The 18945-nt window shown below is 49.7% G+C and overlaps 2 protein-coding genes across 5 annotated transcripts in view; one reads left to right on the top strand and one right to left on the bottom strand.

Moving 5' to 3' along the window:
• Positions 1-847: 847 nt before the first annotated feature.
• DUSP13B (dual specificity phosphatase 13B) lies at positions 848-13762 on the bottom strand. The gene is made up of 8 exons (XM_039872165.1): positions 13526-13762; positions 12511-12728; positions 11000-11112; positions 8446-8640; positions 7352-7446; positions 3645-3818; positions 1950-2170; positions 848-1304 (listed from the first exon to the last, which is right to left on the bottom strand). Exons 1-8 carry the CDS (start codon positions 13735-13737, stop codon positions 1102-1104), a joined length of 1431 nt encoding a protein of 476 aa, XP_039728099.1. The 5' UTR covers positions 13738-13762; the 3' UTR covers positions 848-1101.
• A 1554-nt stretch (positions 13763-15316) lies between these two features.
• SAMD8 (sterile alpha motif domain containing 8) overlaps positions 15317-18945 on the top strand; it is a 48876-nt gene continuing 45247 nt past the window's right edge. For 2 of the 4 annotated variants that reach the window (XM_039872162.1, XM_039872163.1), the window contains exons 1-2: positions 15427-15532; positions 15849-16029. In XM_039872162.1, the coding sequence (XP_039728096.1) occupies positions 16000-16029 (30 nt within the window). In that variant the 5' untranslated portion in view covers positions 15427-15532; positions 15849-15999. Of the gene's footprint in view, positions 15588-15848; positions 16030-18945 lie in introns of all 4 variants that reach the window. The other 2 variants (XM_039872164.1, XM_039872161.1) reach the window with 2 other exon arrangements.

Consider the following 18945-nt stretch of genomic DNA (forward strand, 5'->3'; position numbering starts at 1 on the left):
CAGTATTCAAATGAAGGTGGCTAGTGGGATACAAAGGCTTTGAGCTCAGGAGAGAATTAGGCCAGCCATAAGCGTTTGGGAGTCATCGGCCTAGAGAGGTAAACTGAGGCTGTGGGAGCAAGAGGATCCTCAGGAGTGACAGAACTCTGAGAAACCTTGATGTTTATAGGTCAGCTGGAGGAGGCAAGGGCCAAATAGAAGCAGCCAGAGAGGCAGAAGGAAAGGCAGCCCATTTAATCCTCAAAATACCTTGTACCACTTACAGGTGAGGAAACTGAGGGCTTTTATAGTGTTTTACTAGGGCACGAGTACTAAAAAACTCAGAGTAAATGTTTTCCTCTATCATATAACTGCCCTTTGCCTAGGATTTCTGGGTTAGCTCCTCCCCAACCCTTATCTTCTCGTTTAATGCCTCTGTTTCTTAGGTGTCTGTAATTTTAGTCGGTCCTTTTGAAAGTAGTGTGTAAATTAAAAGTTACCAGATGCTATCTGTGTACAGAAAGTTTTGATTGTCAGTTTTGGATAGGGTGGGCATGGAGAGGATGATGATGCATCGAACCTTGGTTTGTTTTTGTTTTTTTTTTCAGACGACCTAGATCTTGGTGTGAGGACAAGATGAAGAAAAGGTTGGCTAATTCTCAGGACTGGTACCCCACTCCTCCCTCTGGCATCCAAGGCTGGTAGCACTAATTGATCCTCACCTGCCCTCCTTCTTCATGAAGCCTTGACAGGGACTCAGACTCTTAGGCTGTCATCTTGCTGAATCAGAGCTGGCAAGCCTTCTGGAACCTCGTGCCGTCCCTGGAGTAAGCCACCACCCCCACAAACTACCAAAATGTCTCCTGTCTTTATTACGATGAACCTTTTATTATAGAGACAGACTGAACTCTCTTTTGCATAAAGAATCTCTGGATTGGGTCAGGAAAATCCACTCGCTAAAAGTTACCACCCAGCTCTCCCTGCCTCTGCCTCAGCTAAGCCCCCACTTACTATGTACATTTCAAGGTCACTGGAAACAGCAGAGGCTGCTGTTCCCAAGGCCAGGCTGGTTGGGTCGGGCCATGCTGGCCGGAGGGTCAGGGCTTCTGGCTGCCCACCAGCTCAGAGCCGCCCTGTCTCCCGCCCCAGTCGGTTGTCCAGAACCTGGAGCTGCCGGAGGAAGCCCGAGTTGGGGCAGATATCACGGTGGGCCTGCACCGTCTGGATGGCCTCCACCAGCGTCATGTTCTCGTAGATCATGAGGAAGGCAAGGACAACTGTGGCAGAGCGGCTCACCCCCATGGCGCAGTGTACCAGCACGCGGCCTGCGGGAAGACCCAACCTAGCATCAGCTACCTGCCCTCATACCACCCGCCCTTTTGGGAATCAAAGATCCTTCTGGCCATCCTTCAGTGTACCTATTCCAGCATCCAGTAACTGGGGCCCAGAGACAGAAAGGACCTGACTTACAATCGCACAGCAAGTGAGTGGCAGAGCTAAGGTTAGCAGCTGAGATTCCCTTCTGCTGATTCAAGGTGCTTCCTCTGGCAACTCTGGTGGGTTGGTGGAGGGTTGGTGGGGGGGTGGTACTCCTGGAGACCCCTGGGGTTTTGACAGATTACAGGGAGTGTCTATCTCCCTCTTTCCCCACAATTCTGCCTTCTCCCCTGCCACCCTATGACAAGCCTGCTCAAGAGCCTTGGCTAGGTCCTGTACAACACCCAGTCTCTTACTGACAGATACTGATGACCACACTGGACCTTAGTTATGCCTGTGACTATTGGTTTCCAAGGTGTCCCCAAAGAGGATGCTCACCAAATGGTAGCAACCGTTTGTCCCATAGGGTGGGAGGGTTGCTGGGGAGGTTTGTGGCCCAGATACTCCATCTATCAGTGCTACTGGAAAAATGGAGAGCCCCAGGTCCCACCCCCACCTTCGCCTCCACCCCAGTCCTTTCTCCAGGAGCTCACCTTGGGGAACACTGAGGGCAGTTCGGATGTATCGAGCAACGGGCAGAAAGTAGACACTGAGGTCGAAGAAGGGGTTGTCATCCGCCTCGATGCCATAGTACTCCAAGGGCAATCCGTGGTAAAACTTGGCACCTGTGTCCACCTGAAACTTGCCTGCAGCGACATTCACAACATGGGTGATGCCCAGCTGGATCAGCTTGCTCTTATCCCGGGCTGCATACCTGGAGAGAGGGCACAGGGGGAGTTGGGAAGTGGGGGTAGATCTCACTGGGTCAGCTCTGGTTGGGCTGGAACTTGCCCCCTTCCCTCCTCTGCCACCTCCCTCCAAGGGTAGAGTTTGGAACCAGCAAACTGGCCCGGGTTAGAGTTCAAGAATTCCTTTCACTCAGGCCAACTTTTCTGCAGAATAGTTTGACCACATGCATCAAAAGCCTTAGAAATGTACACATACTTTGCCCGGCAAATCTCCTCGTAGGAACTTAATTAAAGAAAGAATCTAAATTGTGTTCACAGACATGTAAACTGGATCTAATGATATTTAAGATGGTGAAAAACCAGGGGGATCACTAAATATCCTCTAACAGGTAAATGAAGTACTATGCAACCACTAAGATATAGTAGATGACAGGTAAACAAGGAAAGGTGTCGGTGTATATTGAGAAATATGCAGAATACAGAACTGTGAAAAATGTGGAATACAAAACAAAATGTTTAAGAATGTTTTAAAAATATGAAATACGACTCCATCTAAAAAGCTTTCTACGTAAAGCAGATTATAAAATGGGACTATAAAATGAAACCATTTTAGTAAAAAAAAAGTGAAAAAGCATTTATGTATGTATGTGTGTATGTATTTTTAAAAAGGCAACGAGAGTTTTGTTACTGGTTATCTGTAGAGGTATAGCATATTTGCCATATTGTTAGCAAGATACTAGTCCATATTTTCTAAATAGTAAGGAAAATTTCTAATATCCATATCTATTGGTCTGTATGTTATGAATTCTAAGAAAACTTTTAGGGAAAATGACTCACAGTCCCAACCTGTACATATACTCCCTCAAGAAACCCATGTGTGTTCCCAGGACACATGTACTAGAATGTTTCTAGGATCGGTGTTCATAATAGCCTCAAAGTGGAAACAACTCAAATGTCTATATGAATGGATAAACAATAGAATGGATAAACTATGGTGTGTTGTACAGTTGAATAGTATACAGCAATGAAAAATGAATGGCTGCTGCTACATGTAATAAATAAGGGTGGATCTTAAAATTTTGAGCAAATTATGCCAGGCACAAAACACACACTATGATTCCATTTATATAACTTTAAAAGACAGACAAAATGAATCGTTAGGTACATAAGTGGTAAAACTATAAAGAAAAACAAGAAAATAATTGTTTCAACACTTAGTGGTTCTCTACAGGAAAAGGGTTATGATGAAAAGGGTTCAGTGGTGGCTTCTGGGGCACAAGTCATGTTCTATTTCTTGACCTGGGTGGTAAAATAACATAAGCTCTATGCACTTTTCTTATGTGTGTTCTACTTCCTTGATTAAAATAATATAAAAGGGAAGAAACATGTGCGAAGTGATAGTGGGAGGTGAGCAGGGGCTGCCTGTGTCCCCGCCTGCCCAGGGCTCTAGGAGAGGCTCCCCTTCTGCTCCCTCCACCCTCCTACATGGGCTGTACTTACGCATCTCCCAGGAAGAGGTTGGGCCAGACCTCGTTGATGTGGCTCAGCGTGGCGGCCCGTCGGACCCACAGCAAGCGCTGCAGCGAGGACAGTGTAGGTGGCTGGTAGGGGGCCCCTCGGACTGCCCCGTGGATCTTGGGCCTTCGGAGGTCCTGCTTCTGCAACGAGTCCATCCTGGAACACAGCGGATACCACGGTGGTTGGAGGCAGGCTCCCCGAAGGTGGTTCCAGCTGACCCAGAAGCCCGGGAGCAATGCAGAGCCCAGGCATCCTTGGGACGATGCGGGAAGGGCCTCAGCTAGTTTGCATGAGGTTATTAACCAGGTCAGCTGAGGCTGAGGCCTAGACCCTTTCCTAGGGAACAAGGGAACCAAAAACTTGTCACCGCCGTGGGGCTGAGAAGCCCTCTCTCCTGCCTTCACTCCTTAAGTTGTGGGTCACTTGAGACTTTGTAGGAATGGAGACCTCAGATGACTGTGGCTCTCAATGACTCAGGCCACTCATCTCAAGTCCCTTCCTCTGCTCCTTCCAGGGCTGGTCCTCAGGTCCCCATCCCCTCCCAGTTCCAGGTGCTTGGAGAGCGGAGCCCATCTGTGAAGTGAAAGGCCTAGACTATGAACATTCATTAGCAGTTCCATAGTGAATGAGCTGATGCCTCATGTGGTAGGTCCTTATTTTACAGAGGAGGAAGCTGAAGCTCAGAGATAATTTTTTAAAGTGATGCCCAAAGCCATATGGCCGATGCGTAGCAAGGCTGCAGTTTCAATCGTTTTGTGATCCTGCATTTCTGTCCCCAGGCCTTCCAGTTACCATCTTTGGGGGCTCCAGAGAGTGGTCATTAACCCATTCATCTTTACGGGGGAGCCTGGTGTTGCTGTTCCACATCTGCCTATAGATCCTGGGAATGTCCTCCTTACCCCCACGACTCAGGCAAGCGCTGCAGGTCAGGCCTCGCCCAGGTGGGGCGGTTTGTCTCAGGAAGCAGCTGGCCAACGGAGTCCGGGACCCTGCAGAGCTGGGACGTCAGTGGCACCAGAACACGAGTCTGCTGCCGTGCTGGGAATGAGTTCCTATCTTGACTAACTGTCCCTGGCCCCCTCAACCAGTGACTGGGGAATGTACAAACTGGGAAAAACATCTTTCCTCTCTGGTAGGCGGTGCCAGGACCAGAAAGAGAAACAGGCACCCAGGAGGCCACTGGCTTGGCCAAGCTCACCCAGTGGGCAGCTGGTAGGCAAGGTGGAAATGAAGACCCAGCTTTCCCCTTCATCTTCCACTATGACCTCTCAGGGCAGGCTGCGTGGCCTGCCACCTACCTAAGGCATGGTCTGGGACCAGAAGTGGGGGAGTGGGTGTAGGGACAGGACTTAGCACGGGAGCGGAAAGGGCCGGGGGCAGGTTCCGCCCAGAACACAAACACTGTGAAGCGGCTAGAATTCCAGGGCCTCCCCTTGGAGCCCGTGGGGGTGGGGCCTGAGAGCAGACCTAGGCCACGGTGGAGGGAAGCGCAGTTCTTCCAGGCTCCTCTCTGCTTGGCATCTCTTTGGGATTAAAGGCTCTTGGGCCTGGAACTCCCCACAGAAGTGGGAGGCTACCCGAAGTAGTGGGAAGAGAACTTTAGAGGGAAGGAGGGAAGCCTGGCCACCATCCATTCTGTGGCCTCAAGCAAGTCTTTGCTCCTGTGCTGGCCACATTCCTCATGTTAAAGATCCTGGCCTTTCCTGACTGAGGAGTCTCTGGGGGTCTGATCTAAGAATGAGAGAGGAGTGGCTGGGTATGCAGCAACTATGAGTTAGAGAGTGATATAGAGTGTTGGAGTCGGGTAATCCCTGAGGCCCCAGGGTTGTCCAAAAGCCATACTGGTCTGGAGCCATCAGCTGGGGCTGCTTGAGCCCCAGCTGGGCCAGTCTTAGCAAAGCCTGGCAGGCCTGGGCTCAGGCCTCTGAGTTTGGCATAGGGTAAGGCTGCCCCCTGGTGGCCAGTGGGTGTCTTGCAGCCCAGCTGTGCCTGGGAACAGGCAGCCAGGTTCTAGTAGAGCCAGCTGGACCTTGCTCCTTCTGGAGGCTCCTGGGCAGAGGAGGAGAAGGCAGAGGGGTCAGGCCACAGCCCTCCCCTCAGCCTCCTTAGGAGACCCAGGCCTAGGTCTGGATAATGCGGCCTTTCCTTTGGAGTAAGGGACCCTTTCCTTTGGACTTAGGGGTACTACTTTCAGGTCCCATCAAGGGCCTCACTCCTGATGCTCATGGATGCACCCCCTACCTGCCTGCTCCATTCCACTGATGGCCCAGCCTACCTTGCCAGCCTGTGTCAGGCTCAGCACCCTACCCAGCGACTCATCCTTCAAGTTTCAGGCACACCCAAGAAAGGGAAGTTAGTGGCTACAGCAGCTCCCCTGGTTTCTGCTGGCCCCAGACCTGGGCTGACAAGGACCTTGCCTGACAATTCCTCCCACATCTCCTCGGCCACCAGAGAATGAAGCAGGACCCAGCCTCTAGCAGGGACAGGGCTGGCCTGGTTCTCCCCGCAACTCACTCTAGCCCTCATTCTGCCTCCTTCCTGTGACTCCCGCTAAGCTGAAAAGCTGCCTCTGTAGGCAGCAGTTTTCCTGCTCTAATGTTGCAGCTGTTTGCAAGTTCAGACAGTTGTTTTCTGTCTGTGTGTCTCTGCTCCTCTCTACATTGCTCTACTGGCTTCCTCTGTCTCCCACCTCTCACAGGAGCTCATGCTGCTCCACAGCCTACATACCGGTGGCCTTGGGCCAAGGCACAGGCCTTCTCAGGGCAGAGGGGCAGCTGTTTGCCATCCACCTCCTTAGTTGCAGCTCCAGGAGATGTTCTTCCTGACCTTCCCTCCTACCCACTCTCTTTGCCTCTTCCTCCCCACCAGGAAGACCAGATGGGACTGGAGGTCTCAGGGCAGGACAAGTGAAGAGTCTGGTGAAGGAAGCCTCGCCTTGAGGAGGATGGCAGGCGAGCTGCCAACTGTGAAATGCCAGTGGGTCTGAGCACTCAGTGTTCCTGCCTTGGAGGAGGGCAGACCTGGGCAGAGTTCTTAAGTCCGGTGCTTGTATCTGTGGGGGCTTCTCTGAGCCCCATGCTGTGAGAGTCCCATGAGATAATAAAAATAGGGCGCTTCCCACAAGGTCTGCCTCATGGCAGATGCCCGATAAATGGTGGGTCTTACTATTATTATCACTACTATTATTACTCTTCCCCTTTCAAGCCTCAGCCATATCCTGGATAGAGGGTAACTTCCCCACAGGACAGCAAAGCTTGTTCTTTATTTCTGTGTTTCCTGATGTTTCTTTCTCTGTCTAATGATGATTATTGTTATATTCACCGCTAACTAAAAATGTACTATGTTCCAGACAGAGCTAAGTGCTTACATTTTCACATTGAACCCTCACAGTATACTTATGAAGCAGGTAATATCCCTATTCTACAGATAAGGAAACTGAGGCTCAGAGAGATTAAGCAATATGCTGAAGGTCACACAGCAAATAAGCATGGGAGTCAGGATTCAAGCTCAGGTCTTTCTGACTCTACTATGCCTTTGCCTGTGCCTCTATCTCTGACCCAGTCTATCCCCCAATGTAACCCAATCCCCTCCCTGCCCCCACCACCACAACACACACAGGCACAGGTGTCCTGGCCCCCATCAGCCTGCTCTGTCCACCCCCCCCCCAAAAAATTGGGGCACTCACCCACCTGTGGGGGTTTCTGGCCCAGGCCGTGGTCTTCTCTGACGGACACTTTGTGCCGCTGATTTCCAGCTGCTTGTCTCTGCACACTTGATGCTGTTTCTATTTTTTGATTTGAGTTTAATTATAAAGCATGATGTGCTGCTCCCCTCTTGTGGCCTCCCCCTGCCATTCCCCAAGCCCAGCCAGGCACCTGACCCTTCTGGGAGTAGAGGCAGCCCAGGAGGGATTTGCCTGTGGTATATGTGTATGTGTATGTCGACTGTGGGGCAGGGAGAAGGAAGATCAGATAATCCATTTTTATAGCTCCCTTGGTGGTGTGGAGATAGGCAGAAAGTTAAAGCCGGAAGGATCTTCTACAGAGGAGGACAGAGAAAAAAAACAGCCAAAATCACACACACACCCTGGTGGTATCACCAACATCAGAGCTCAGGCCCAGGGCCCTTTAGTTGGGAGCTGAGGATTACAGGACTGGCCCAGGATTAAGAGCTAGAAGACTCAGGCCGAGGAAAGCATGAGAAGTCAGACAGACAAAGGTATAAGTGGGGTTCAGAGCGGGTCTTTAGACCAGCCCTGGCCTGCAGTCAGAAGCTGTGTGTCTAGAAGCCACTCTGCCTTCCACCGAGCTCCTTTTCTCAAAAGGCATTCCTGGCCCAGGTCCCACTGTCCCTTGAGGCCAACAAGATGGTCTTTAAGGTCCCTCCTAAGTTTAATCGTGGTCAGTTAGGAACCTTGGATTTGAGCCTATTAAGAACACTCCCTGTTCTCTATAGATCCTCTTCATATACCCAAACTTCAATACTCTTCCCCACTCACACTCCCAGATAACAGATGCACACAAAGACATATGCGTACCCACAGCCACTTACATGGGTCTCTGAAGTCTGAGCTCCAGGGAGTAGGGCTCAGCCCTTGCTGGAGCTCCCTGAGCCTTAGGGAGAGCTAGTAGAGGCAGCTGTGGCCAAGGGCTACGTGAACACTTAGAATTCCCTCTCACTCTATTCCCATGTTCCCCCCACTCCCTCCAACCCCCTCCAAGGGAACTTGGGGTCCCTGGCAAAGGAACCTCAAGGCTTGGCTGAGAGGACAGTCCATTCCCACCTGTGGGGACTGCAGGCAGTGGCTGAGAGGGAATGCAGGCAGCCGGAGGAAGCGGATGGAGTAGCAGGCTCTAGGGCGGACCCCACACTGGGCTCTTACCAACTTCTGGATGTCCGCCTGGGCCAGAGCCACCAGCAGGGCCAGTGCCAGTGCGGCAAAGTGGCAGAGCCCCATGGTAGGGAGTAAGGACCAGCTCTGGGGGAGAGATGAGCACCATGTTACAGGCAGATAAACCAAAGCCCAGATTGCCTGGGGCCACATCAGTAGGTCAGGGGTGAGAGTTGCCACCGAAACCTGCTTCTGTTCTGAACCCTCTGGGTAAGGTCAAGTGGGTATGGGTGCTGGGAGAGATGGGGAGGCAGGTTTGGGGCCCAGGGCTCATGGGGAGTGATGACCTCTCCCCACGGCCCCCTCATCTTTCAGAGTCCTCAGCCCCAGGGCTGCTGTGTAAGGCTGCACAGGGTGTGCACTGTACAACTCCTGGGGCTCCAGTCTCACAGACAATGTGGTGGATGGCACCCCTGGGAATTATGCAATGCTGTAGGCCAACTGACACCCCCCCAAAGGCAGCTGCCTGACAGGAAAGACAGGCTGAGATTGGAAGTCAAGGTATCTTAGAGCCCCAGGCCGAGGAAGTGGGGTAATTGGACATGATCAGAGGTCTGCTGCTCTGCCAGGTTCCTGAAATCTGCTTAGAGAGGAGACAGCAGGGTGGGAACATGCCATTCCTGCCCTCCTCTTGGCTCCCCATACCCACAGAGCTCCCCACAATAGTTTCCCACCCAGCTCAGCCCCAGGCCTTATTCCAACCCCAGCTATAATGCGAATTTTCTTCCATTACGCTTATCCCCAAACTCTAAACCTAGCTCTCTTTCCTGTCCTAATCCTCATCCTCAAGATGCTCATTCTCCTGACAGCATGTGAGAAGGGGTTGGTATTGCTAAGGTGTTCCCCTTGGTTGGGTTGGCTATGCATTCAGGCACCAAAACAGCTCTTCTGGGCGGAGGGTGGGGGAAGAGTTAGACCATGCGCTGAGAAGCTCTTGGCAAGAGGAGAAAGCCGTTGCTCTTCCATCTTCCAGGAGAGCCTAGGCCAGTAACCCATCCCCACTGGGAATCCCTGTGAACCAGTGGGTGGTGTGGCACAGCCAAAGTCAAGGTTGAGGAGAGCTGAAGGAAGGAACAATATGTGGAGCAGGAGCTGAAGGAGGGGTTGGGGGAGTGGAGAGCAGCTCTGGAGGCCTCCCCTCCCCCAACCCCCTCAGATGGCCCCGGGGGAGGTGGGAGATGTGAATGTGAGGAAGGTGGGCTGTTGGGGCCAGACAGCCACAGACCCAGGCTGGGTGTGGTGGAAGAAGAAGGGCAGTGGGCACTCTGCAGCTCCCTCACAATCCTGGTGCCCCCCCAGGAAGAGACATTCCTGCCTCCTCCCAACAGAGCTAGAGGAAAACACAGGGCTACGGCCAAAGAAACTGAAGCAGCACCTTGGCAACCACTCGTGGGCTGGGAGCCTGAGAAGCAGTGTCGCCACTGGGGTAACCCATCTTCTGCTGGGTGGCTGGGGGCATGGGCCTCCAACAGGAGAGAAGTGGCTTGGGGAGAGGGGGTATTAGGGACCTGTTCCCCTTGTGCTATTGCTCCAAATGCACTGAACACAGAACAAAAAGCCAGGGATAAATGGAAGCAGGAAGGAGTCTGAATAGATTTCAGTAAGTCCTTTGTGTCCTAAAGGGGTCACTGGAACCAGCGAGGAAGGGAGGTTAGGAAGGGTACTACGTAGGTCTTTGAGATCAGATTGGATTGGGGGCAGGTAGGGAGTGCGGTGCTGGGTCTAAGGCAAAGAACTGATTGACATGACAACAGGAGAACTTGACATCAAGCAGGGCTGTGCAAGGTCATAGCTGGTGTCAGGAACACCTCTTCTCTGTCCCCATGTGGAAAGGATGAGGCAGGGCTGACATACGAATTAACTAAGCTTGGAGAGATAGCTGCAGCCACACTTTTCTCCCAGGGCTGTAGCTCGGGTCCTGACCTGAGGGGAAGTATGCAGAGGTATGGAAAAGTCCAGGACAATTCACAGGTGCTGCTGCCTTGCCCGGGTTTAGGTGTGTCCCCACAGGCTTTTGGCTGAGGAGGCAGGGCAGGGCAGCATCAGGACTAGGTGCAAAGGCCTCATCTCTTCTAGTTTATGCTTTTCACCCCTTTCTTTCCTAGTCTTTTCATCTTCTGGGTGGGCTGGGAAAGAGAGAGGGTCTTACTAGAGGGTTACCTTGGCCAGGCCCTGTTAAGATCTTGGGTTGGCGAGGGGAGACCAGCAGGTTGGGGAGTAGGCCAGGCCCCCTTTGACCCTCACTGCCAGCTGCACACAGCCCAGGCAACCAACTTCTGAAATGGTCCCATCCCATGTCCCCTGCCAGCCTGCACCTGACCTTCCGCTTCTAGCCCTCGTTGGCTTCCTGCTCCACGTTCCCTGCCCAGCTCTCACCTGACCTCTCATTCCTAATTGCACCCAGCCTTGCCCCTCCTTGCCCCCTCGTACCTGGCCCAGCCCTCACCTGGCTCCTCAGCTCCGGCCAGTACTTCGCAGCTTCTGGTCCAGCTGGCAGAGCTGGTGGAGAAAGCCTCGGTTGGGGAAGACCCATCGATGCTGCCTCACGGTGATCACTGCCTGCCGAAGGGACATCTGCTGGTGCAGCATGAGGTAGGCCAGGACCAGTGTGGCGGAGCGGCTCACACCTACCACACAGTGCACCAGGATCTTGGCTGAGGAAGACATTCTGGTGAAAAACCCTTTCCCGCCAGCTGGCCCACCCAGGGACTGGGGTGGGGACCCAAGTTCTTTTCCCTGCTCTACTTTGGGTGTAACAAACCCATTCAACCTTTATGGGCCTCAGTTTCCTGATCTGTCAAATACATAGACCAACACCGATTTTGCCTACCCTTGGGATAGGGTCTAAAGTCCTTAATGTGGCTGCTAAGACCCTCCGTGAGCTGGTGCCTGCTGATCCTGCAGCCTCATCTCAGGCTGTACCACCCCAAGCCTCAGCTCTAGAAACATGAGATAACTTTCAGTTCCCTGAAGCTTTCATGGTCTCTGGCCTCCAGCCTTAGCACATGCTATTCCAACTGCCTGTAAAACTTGTCCCCTGCTCTTGGTCTGACTAACATCTACTGCTCATTCGTCAGGGTGCAGCTGAGACATGGCTTCCTCACATAGGCATTCCTGACCCCTCAAGGAATCACTTGAATCACAGAGCAGCTGATCCTTTTCGCCTCTGGCTCAGTGAATACTGTTGTAGAGGGAAATCCCCCTACCTCCCTGATCCTCTGAATCGAGCCCCCTGCACCTGTGCTCCCATAGCTCACCACATTTGCCCACTCACATAAGTACCACTCATAATACTTTACATTTTGACTGTCTTTTCACCAAATATGTAATAAGTGCCATGAGGGCAGACACCCTGCTTTGTCTAAGTGTGAATTCTCAGTATCTAGCTCAATACTTGGCACAGAGAAGATAATAAATAGCTGGTGAATAAATGGATGGAGAACAAATGGATATTAAGAAGTGATATGAGCCATAGTCTTGTCTCTCCCATTACACAGATGAGAAACTGAAGTTCAGAGAGGGCCACTGGCTTGCCAGGGTCAAGTAACAAGGGGCACAGCTCTCACCCAGAATGAACACAAAGTAGGGGTTCAGCTCCCCTCAGGTCCTTTGTTGTACCCTAGGTATTAGGAGTTTTTTCCATTTGAAAGTATTTTGAGACAGAAACCAGCCTCAGTTACCCAAGGCTGAGGGATGCAGAGAACTGTTTTGCTGTTTGGAAGACCTGGCTTCCTAGGGCTGCTCCTAACTCGCAGCATGGCCTTGCATTCGAGGCCTGTTTCCCTGTCTGTGAAGCAGCGTGGTTGGATAAATCACTGGAGTACAGAGCAGAGGAGTTTTAAAAACCTGATGGCTTTTTAAAAACTAAGGATGGGAGGGCACTGATGTTTGAAGGGAAACTGGACATCCCCCCATGACTGAGCAGGACGGGATATGAGATCGGACCCCAAGTCCTACCCCCAGGTGTGCTGAGGGCACGGTGAATGAAGTTGGCTGCAGAGGAGAAGTAGGCACTGATGTCGAAATCAGGGAGATCGTGGGCTGGCACCCCCAGATAGCTCACACTGCTGCCGTAGAAGTCAGGGCCACCCTGACAGTAGAGGCCCCCATGGGCGGCGTTCAGCACGTGGGTGATGCCCAGCTTCCATAGCTCAAAGCGGTTATTTGCTGTGGCCCTGGGGAAGGGAAGAAGGTGCTGGCTGAGCCATGGGGTCCAGAAAGGAGGCTTTGTCAGTCTCCCTACTTCAGATGGATGGAGCCATTAGGGTCCAAGGGAACTGGAAGGAACACAGCAAGCTTGAGCTCACAGCCCCACCCTCAGAGCTTTGTGGTGGGAGAGTTGCTGGTATAGGGAGTAATCTTTTCTTCCAGAGGTGATCTGCATCTCCCCCCTCCCCTGCCCCCACCTGCCCCTTGGCCAAGACAGGAAGGAAAGGATTGCTTCACTCCTGGGACCTGGCTGCCCCTCCCTTCCTGCCCCATGCCTCCCCACAGATTTCTGGCCTTTCCTGGCCACCACTCATACCTGCTTCTACTCTGCGAATGTTTAGAGGTGACACCTTTCCTGATTCATCTTTAGTCAGCCTTCCTCATCCACTCTGTGTCCAGAGGAAGGAGGCTGGGACCAGGAAGATACACTCTCTGGCCACTCCATTTCATACCCCAAATCACCATTCCCCAGGCCTCTGCCGCCCTAACTCAGCAATTGTCTTGGCTGTGCCAGAAGATTCCAGGAACTTCTGGGAGCGCTCCTCTTTAAGGCAGGAAAAGCCCGCGCTTCCCTCTGGTGGCCATATCCGGTCACTGCACTCTTCCCAGAACACAGGGGTCCTGGACAAAGTCCCTGGCTTCGGCTGCTCAGAGCAAAACTATTTCTCCTTATCCCTACTCCTCCCCATCTCTGGTAAAGCACCAAAGAGAACTGTCTCTCCTTGTTCCCACCCTCACACTCCCTCGGCCAGCTACCACTCACGCATCTCCTATGTAAAGGTTAGGCCAAACTTCATCCACCCGGTTGCAAGAAGAAATTTTCCCCGCCCTCAGGAGCTCTTCCAGTTCCAGGATGCTGGGGCAAGGTGTGGCTTCAACATCTCCCCTCAGCTCTGGGAGCGAGGCCTCAGCCATGGGCCAGCCCACCCACCCCTCTGTCTCTGCAGTCACTCCTCTCTGCCTCTCCAATGTCATTTCATCCTTCCCAGAGATTGGCAGGGACAGGTGGAACAGGAGGAAGTGACTCAGCAAGTTGCAGCAGCCTCCAGAGAGAACAGGACATTTTCCTCCCAAGTCACCTCCTTAACCCCAAACTCTGTGACCACAGGGACTCAAGACATACCTCTATAAGTCACTTTACCACGCCATCTCAGTTTCTTCATCTGTAAAGTAAGGATCATTTCATCTTCCTCAAAGAATTGTGAGGATTAAATGAAACAAAGGATATCCTGTCTCTAACACATGGTAGTTGCTTAAGAAACATTTTTGAACAGGTTTAGAGCCCTGAGTAGGCTATTTGGTTCTGAGGACTGAGTTAGAGATCCAAGGTAGAGAGAAGGTGGTTGGCTCCAAGGTTGAATGATAGAAAAAGCTCTGCAGATTTGGGTGGGAACCATATGGCTGTTGGATGAGTCTCTGGATTATAGGGCTCAGGGGAAGTTTCCTGAGTTGTAGAGTCAGAAAACTGTGGAGAGGTGGTGTGGAAGACCTCATCTAAGGGGTGCCCACAGGGTACATGGGTGAAAATTTGAACAATGGTTCTGTAATGAAGATGGCTGATTTCTCAGAAAAGAAGTCTGAAATGGGCACGTATGTCAAAGGGGGAGAAAGGAGATGAGCATTGCCCCATACTTTGTGAAGAGCCCAAAGGTCTTTCATCAGAAACGTTTTTGAGTTGCGAGGGAGATTCTTCTAATTATAAGGGCTTTTGTCCCTACAATAGAAACGGAGAAAGGTCTCTATTTGTCCTACCAGAGCTAGTAATTGATAAAAAAGGTGAGATGTCTTGCCCACTCTCAGATAACTTCATGAAGGCCCTGATGGGACTAGGAGTATGAGCTACAGTGGGAAGCTTCTCAGCCATTCCTGGCCTTGAGTCTAGCTTGAGGGTAAAGTCCACACCAGGAAATCTCATGTAAGGGGTCTGCACTAATATCCACCCCAGAACCTGTCCCCAACCCCATCAGAGCTACTGAAGTCTGCCTTGCACTGCTTGGGGAAGCAAGGCCCAGGAGGGCCTGGAGCCCAGGTCACAGGTGATTTTTGGACTTGGTTTATGCCATGCTAGGCATAAGTTGGGATTTCTTTAAGGGTGGGGTAGCACAGGGGAATGAGAAGAGAAGAGTTTGAAGTTAGGCAGATCTGTGTAGGAACACTGGCTTTGGCACATTTAACTGCCTCTAGCAAGTTTCCTGGCTCTGTAGAGTTTGCACAAGGTTTAAGTGAGCTACAAAAATGGCATGTGGCATAGCAACTGTCAGAGTAAAGGGGCAATAAATGAAACAATAATCATTGGATACTGGAGAGGAGCTGGAAACCTCTGAAGGAATTGGAATAATTTCCTCCCGTCCTCAAATCCCATTTACTAATCGCATAGGCCGCACCCGGTATCAGTTTGCTTTGGGCCTGAGGAATGCGCTCTTGGGTTTTCTCGCTGCGGTTCTCCCGCTCCCATCTTGAGCCCCGCGTCTCTTCCGGTTGTGGCCCCGCCCCAGTCCGCAGGGCTCCGCCTCCCGCCAGGAGGGCCCCGCCTCCCGAAGCAGTTCCGGTTCGGTTTCCGAGTGGCTGCCGGATCCGCGGAGCCCGGGCAGGAGCGATGCCTGCGCGCAGCCGCCACCGACCCCGCCTCCACTCGGGCTCCCCGCCTCGGGCTCCGCCCCCACTGCTCGAGGCGCTGCACTCCGGGGAGGCTCGGAGGGCCCCGGACTCCGACGGCGGCTCGGACGCCGACTCGGAGGTGGGTCCGGCGAGCCCGACTTGGACGGCGGAGGTGAGAGCGACCTGAGGCTGAGGAGAGGGGATTTGGGGGGGCACCTGCAGCCAAGGCTGAGTGGGGTGTCAGGGTCGGCGCCGGGGGCTGCCGAGGACGGGCATCCGGAGGGGCCACGGGAGACGGTTGAGAGAGCCGGGAGAGTCAGCTCTAGAATGGAATCCGAGGGAAATGGAGGTTGTTGAGCCGAGGGCCTGAGGGGGATGACAATGGCCAGAAACCGAGAGGTAAATAGAGCCTGAGGGGCAAGACGGAGTGGGAACCTGAGGGAGACGTGGCCTTGAAAAAACAAGCGCCTGGGGGTTTTTGAAAGCAGGGTAGTGAGAAGATCGAAGAGGTCCCGCGGGAAGGTGGGACCGGAGGAAGAGATGCTTCTGGATTTGGCCGTGGCAACGAGTGATCAGAGAAGCAGGACCGGGGCCGATGTTACCGCGTGGTGACAGAGAGAGGAAACCGATTTGGGACTGATGAGACAGTTGACCAAAGTGGGGGTGGTGGTAAGTAGGGGAAGGATTTAGGTTTGTCTGGAAGCGGGGGGTCTATCGGGTGGGAAGCCGTCTGGCCCAAAGGACCAGAATATGAGAAATGGAGTCCAAAAAGAAAAGGAGCCCTAATTAGGGGATCCCCTAATTAGGGCTTTGACGTTTTCACAGGTGTCTTTGAAAGCATCGAAGATCACTACGATAATATACTTGGGTTATGAGACTTTCTCTTTTGCAGACAGTGGGTCCTTTTAAAATCTGGGATGAGAGGAGCGGTGTTAAACACTGATTTGCCCAAAAGACTGGGGGAAGTGTGAAAGGGAAGTGATGTTTGGAAAAGACAGAGAAAAGAGTGATTCTGCAAATAAAGATATCTTTGGATTTCTTCTAACAGTATGCTTATTTTTTCTTTGTATTTCTTTTTTAAATTTAAGTTTATTTTAAATACCAGACAAGTTTAGAGCTTAAAAAATATTTAATACATTACCTCTAAATTTAAATAATTAGAAACATGCACTCTTAGGTTTTTACAGATACTAAGTATTGATTGTTCCACTTTGACAGCTCGAGTTGATACAAATTTACCACTGAGTAAACATATGCTCAATGCTGGTGTCTGGGTTGAAAGGATACATATAACTATTTGTAAAATCACTACAGTCCAGGAGCCTACCATATCTTCCTCTTACCCATAATTCATGAAAATTGGAAGAGTACTTTTGACAGAGTTGTAGGACCAATATTAGTGCAACTTCGCAGATATCGTATGAATATTTTTAATAGAAAAATAATAGAGGATGCTTGTAGTTGGCAGTTAAGAGAACTGGAGTAGGAGGGCACACAGGTGCTTTTTATAGAAGACATAGTACCAAAACCATAATTGTGCAGAAAAATAATGATTATAATATTTATATTCACTTTAATAGAAATGTTAATTTTCTTTTGTAATTGCTAAATTATAACATGGCTTCTTGAAATCTTTGACGTTAGCCACTTGTCTCATACGTTGTTTTACTTTTACAACTTCTTATCTGGTTGTAAATTTTGCAAAGTTTTTGACCATTTCAAAATAAAGTTTTCATCAAGTATTTCTCTAATTGGGTATCAAGCATTTAATTTTCATGAGAGGATAATTTACTAATTGCTACAAGCTTTTAAGTTTATATGTATAGACTATATATGTCATATCATCAGGTGCTCAGTGGACTAGTAATTAGCTCCTCCAAGAAGAGATGAATTCTTAGCTTTGTTTTTAGTTGTTGTAAAAAGATCAACTCCCTTTTCTTTAACTTACTACAAATGATCTTTAGTTGAAGAAGTTTACATAGTATTTCTATTGTTTATTTATGTTTCAGTTTACCCTCACCAGACTGAGATTCTCTAGAGACCTTGTCTTCATACTTAGCTCTAAATAAAAAGTCTTGGCATGTAAAATTTTTTTGCATTGAACTGGTGAAATACAAGAACTCTCTGTTAAGGTTACATCGTAATGTTACTGCAAAATTAAATTGTTAGATGGCATTGTACAATTAATATATTAGCATGTATAATAGTTATTTTATTTTTGTTTCCCTTTGACAGTTTTCACAATCACTTAGTTGTAAAAAAAAAAAAATCAGTTTTATGGTAGCGCAGTTTCTCTAAGGCAAGAAAATCTATATTACTCTAGAAGAAACCATCATGACTGTGATGGCAGAATATGCAGACATATTTAGATGAATTAGTTTTGATTTCACTAGCGCTCATTTCATTCTGCAAAGATTCTTATATTGAACAATTACTTCTAAGCATTTTTATTTTGTTAATCACTAGAGCCTCAAAGCTTTTTCCAAACTGCCATAGTTTTGCTGATTTAGAGACATTTTCACGATTTTTTGGAGAATTGAAGTTTGAACATTGTTTTTGAGAAATTGTTGAATCACAGATGTTCTAATGACTATCATTATTATTTTGTCTTATAAGAATGACAATATTAGCTAGCTATTCTTTCAAAATTCTTATCTCTAGGCCTGAAGTAACGTTTAGGGTGTACCTAGCACAGCCATTAACATGGATGGAAATCTTCCTGTCTTCATTCTTTATATGGTGGTATATTTTTAGTGAAGTTTGAATTCATTTTTTATTTTAAAACTTTTATATCTTTGGTTCTTTTTGTACATCACACTGACTCATATGATATATGAATACAAATCCACATTCTGCTAAGTTACCAAGAAGCTCTTTTGCAAGATTGTGGTATTAGTAGAAAAACACATCATGAGCTAACTGTAATTCTTTAACTGGATTTAGGTTACAGAGAGGGACTACACTATTGTGCCCAGATGAAATGCTTTACTTTTTTACAGATATTGGGGGGAGCTTAATGTTTTCCCACTTTTCTCTCAGGTGTTTGTATTTGCTTACAAATAAGATATTACTTATTTACATAATGCTGCATTTTGTGTTATTAAATTTTGTTGCATGCGATTTTGGAAACTTTTGAAATCTAGGTGTTTTGTTTTTTTTCCCCTCTGATGATATGATGTAACACATTGAGGGATAATAGTTGTACAAGAACAGAGCCACTTGTCTAAACATAATCATGACAGTGATTCTTACTTTGGGGCTTGTGGTTCTTTTGGCTTTGAGAAATCAAGAAGTTAACTAAAATTAGGAAAGCATGGGCCAGGCACACTTGGAGAACAATTCAGTGTTTACTTGCTGCCCCTGGTTAAGTTGCCATCTGAATATGTGGCTGTGGATTTGTGACAGACCTGTGGTGTGAATAACCCTGCACCCTTTCCATACACACAGCACCATCATCAGTGGATTTTAAACTGAGTCTAGACTTGCATACTTCCATGTTGAAAGCTCAGTTACTTCACACACACTGGACCCTCCCAGTAATATAATCACTTCAATACAGAATGTAACATGAGTATTGGCTCTTGG

Source organism: Pteropus medius, unplaced genomic scaffold, assembly GCF_902729225.1.
Source record: "Pteropus medius unplaced genomic scaffold, Ma_sr-lr_union100, whole genome shotgun sequence".
Lineage (NCBI taxonomy): Eukaryota > Metazoa > Chordata > Mammalia > Chiroptera > Pteropodidae > Pteropus > Pteropus medius.

Excerpts from the sequence above, each read along its gene's own strand:
- DUSP13B (XM_039872165.1), bottom strand. The coding sequence starts at position 13,737 with ATGACATTGGAGAGGCAGAGAGGAGTGACTGCAGAGACAGAGGGGTGG. Across the intron at positions 11,113-12,510 it reads TGCCCTCAGCACACCTGGGG|GCAGTGATCACCGTGAGGCA; the intron begins GTAGGACTTGGG and ends TCCCTTCGGCAG. Across the intron at positions 3,819-7,351 it reads TGGGCCAGAAACCCCCACAG|GATGGACTCGTTGCAGAAGC; the intron begins GTGGGTGAGTGC and ends GCTGTGTTCCAG.